This window comes from Antedon bifida, chromosome 11 (genome assembly GCF_963402885.1).
Source record: "Antedon bifida chromosome 11, ecAntBifi1.1, whole genome shotgun sequence".
NCBI lineage: Eukaryota > Metazoa > Echinodermata > Crinoidea > Comatulida > Antedonidae > Antedon > Antedon bifida.
The window spans coordinates 16073533-16076354 of NC_136236.1; the positions used below are offsets into that span (position 1 = coordinate 16073533).

General features: G+C 31.7%; 1 protein-coding gene across 1 annotated transcript; it reads right to left on the minus strand.

Annotated features, from left to right (window-relative positions):
• Positions 1–395: 395 nt before the first annotated feature.
• Positions 396–1755, minus strand: LOC144855227 (uncharacterized). Its single transcript, XM_078713034.1, has 3 exons — positions 1423–1755; positions 986–1075; positions 396–877 (listed from the first exon to the last, which is right to left on the minus strand). Exons 1-2 carry the CDS (start codon positions 1753–1755, stop codon positions 1058–1060), a joined length of 351 nt encoding a protein of 116 aa, XP_078569160.1. The 3' UTR covers positions 396–877; positions 986–1057.
• Positions 1756–2822: the final 1067 nt, after the last annotated feature.

Below are 2822 nucleotides of genomic sequence, written 5' to 3' on the forward strand. Positions count from 1 at the left end.
AGAATATTGTTGATTATGTTATGTATTTTTTATATAATTAATGATGGGTAATTATTGTGGTGTGGTGTCTGGTACTCCGCCTTCATTTTATAGCTTTAATTAATAAAATTAAGTTAAATAGTGACATGAACAAGGCAAATTAAAAACACAGTTATTTTTTGTATTTGTCTTACAAAACTATGTTACATTCATTCACCTGATTAAAGAAAAATAATAGAAAATTGTTTCATAATATCAAAATTTATTATAAAAATTATTAATGTTTAATGAAAGTCTATAGCAGAAGATAGTGTATAATGTCAATGAAGTATTTTAGTAAAACTTGTTTTAGATACTATATACTATACTATATGGATTTATAAAGTGCTTTTTCAAAAAAAAAGAAACCAAATAGTTATAGCAGTATACAAGGACGTCTAGATATATATATAGGTAGGCTTATACATTTTCTTGAGCTTTTAAATACAGTATATAGTAATATATATACCAATTAGCTTTGCGTCAAGATTTTTAATCGATGAAGGGAGACAGTGTATCTATGATACATAATATTTGTCAATTACTCTAACAACATCAAACCGTCCACAGGCTATGCAAGCCTGACGCCATTCATCAACCGTCGGGTCACGATTTTCAGTAATTGTTAAATGCTGTATCATGGTTTTTGAGGGACTAAACAATACAGAACTTGTCTCACTCTTGCTCTCCCATCGACGTATACACCTTTTCTCTACGTTGAAATGATCCGCTATTAACTGCCAGTTCTTCCCACCAGGATCTGTCATATCCAACGTCATAGTCATTTTCGAGAGTACACTCTCTGGCATGTCTTCCAATTTCTCATCTAGACTATGCATTAGAAAATCTTTTGCCGTTCCTATTAAAAGAGTATGATGTTATAACATCACAGCAGTACAATTCTCAGTAAAAGAAACAACGAACGTAGGCCTAACTATACTTTACAAAGTGATACCGATAGGCCTACCTGGTTTACCGGTACTTGATCCAGACGGGCACTGAGCAGTGTTTTCCACACACCCGACTTCAATGTCTTTATTCAAGTTCTTTGTACTTTCTGAAAACATAATTGTAAATTTTTTTTAAAACACACATAAACAAACCCATTAAAAAGTACAGGTATGAACAAATTTAAAAAACACAATATAGAAACAAAAATATTTATTATCCAGAACTAGTTTCCACAGTTTTTGTTATATTAACAACACAGATTTACTACAGAATTACATTTATTTTATGGTAGCCACTATATACTGTATCTTTAAAAAACATTTTTTGAAGAAAAATAATCCTACTGGCTGTGAGAAATATAGTTTGTTATAATGTTTGTCATTTACTTTTTTATTCTAGAAATTATGAGGATTGTCTTTCATAATAATAGTTTTATTTTCTCATCTTACTTACTCTCTTTATAGCTTGAATTTGTCTCATAATATCAGATGTATTAACATTTTCTTCAATTTCATTGGCAGTTTGGTTTTGTTCTGTATTTCTATCACATTGAGGTGGTGTCACAGCGATTTCAGGCTGCACTGTACCGTCTTGTAATTCTTCATTTTGCGCATCTTGTGGAATTACCGGTTCTGGTTCTCCCAAAAGTTCTACTGGTGCTTTTGTAATTTTGTCTACTAGTTCTTCCGGAAGCTCGTATACTGGTTCTTCCGGAAGTTTGTTTTCTCTTTTAAAAGATTTCATTTTTGCTTCACTCACTCCTCCTCTACTCCAAAGATTACCCATGGTATTGATAAGTGATGAACAATTCTGTATTTTCAATATTATAAAATACAGAAATTAGTGGAACCCAGATTTAGTCAAGTGCATGTTACTGAATGATACAATTGTTTTTGACTATGATTTAGACATAGAACAACTCAATTTCTTGCCCCATACTAACAAATACATTTACTTTGAAGAATAACACTGAAATAGCAAAAGCAATACATATCAAGGAAATTAACATACAGTAATAAAGGAGATAAACAAAACAACAAAAAACTTAACGCGACATTTGTACCATGAATGAGTTATTCTAAATAATATGGTTGTACCATAATATATAGTCTAAGATTTGTCAATGCACAACAATTGTCGTATTCGATTGGGAACTTTCGTTGTCAACGTAAAGATACTTTTTGTATTCGAATTGTAAATTTGTCCTCAACAGAAAGTCATTCGAATAGAAAACGTTGACAACGAAAGCTTTTTCGTTAAGAACAATCTCAACGCTCAAAATACTCCGTTAAAGAAGTACTCAACGGAAAAACTGTACTCAACGGTGAAAGTCTAAATCGAATACGACAAATGACTATCTATGACTGTCCATTCATGCAAAATGTATAGTTTCTATTTTCTAATATGGAGGTACAAATTTAACAATAATTAAGTTGTTTTAGTAGTAGTGACTTGTTTTTATTAACTTACCGCAGGTTTAAAGGTTGGCGGGCGTTACTGGATGTTTCACAATACCACAGTTAAGGAAGAGTGTTAAATTTCTACCTTATTAGTCCCAACAGTTCTATCAAAATATCACCTTGCGCGACAAAAGTCTTTGTGGTCGCGCAAACAATGAAATGGCTAACATTATATATGGATATGGGAATTTCCAACTGGAAATGAAATCAATACTACAATATAGTTTGCTCAATGACTTCCTTGCGGGAAATCGATTGTACACAAAACCCTTAGTTCATACTTACCTACCAACAGGTCAAAGTCATGCAGATTTATTATACGTAGCCGTTAGTTATGCAAATTTGAATGATAACCATAGCATATTTTTTTGTGTGTGAAAATGTTATATTTAA

What these genes read in the sequence shown, in the direction of transcription:
- LOC144855227 (XM_078713034.1), bottom strand. Translation starts at nt 1,755, where the DNA reads ATGGGTAATCTTTGGAGTAGAGGAGGAGTGAGTGAAGCAAAAATGAAA.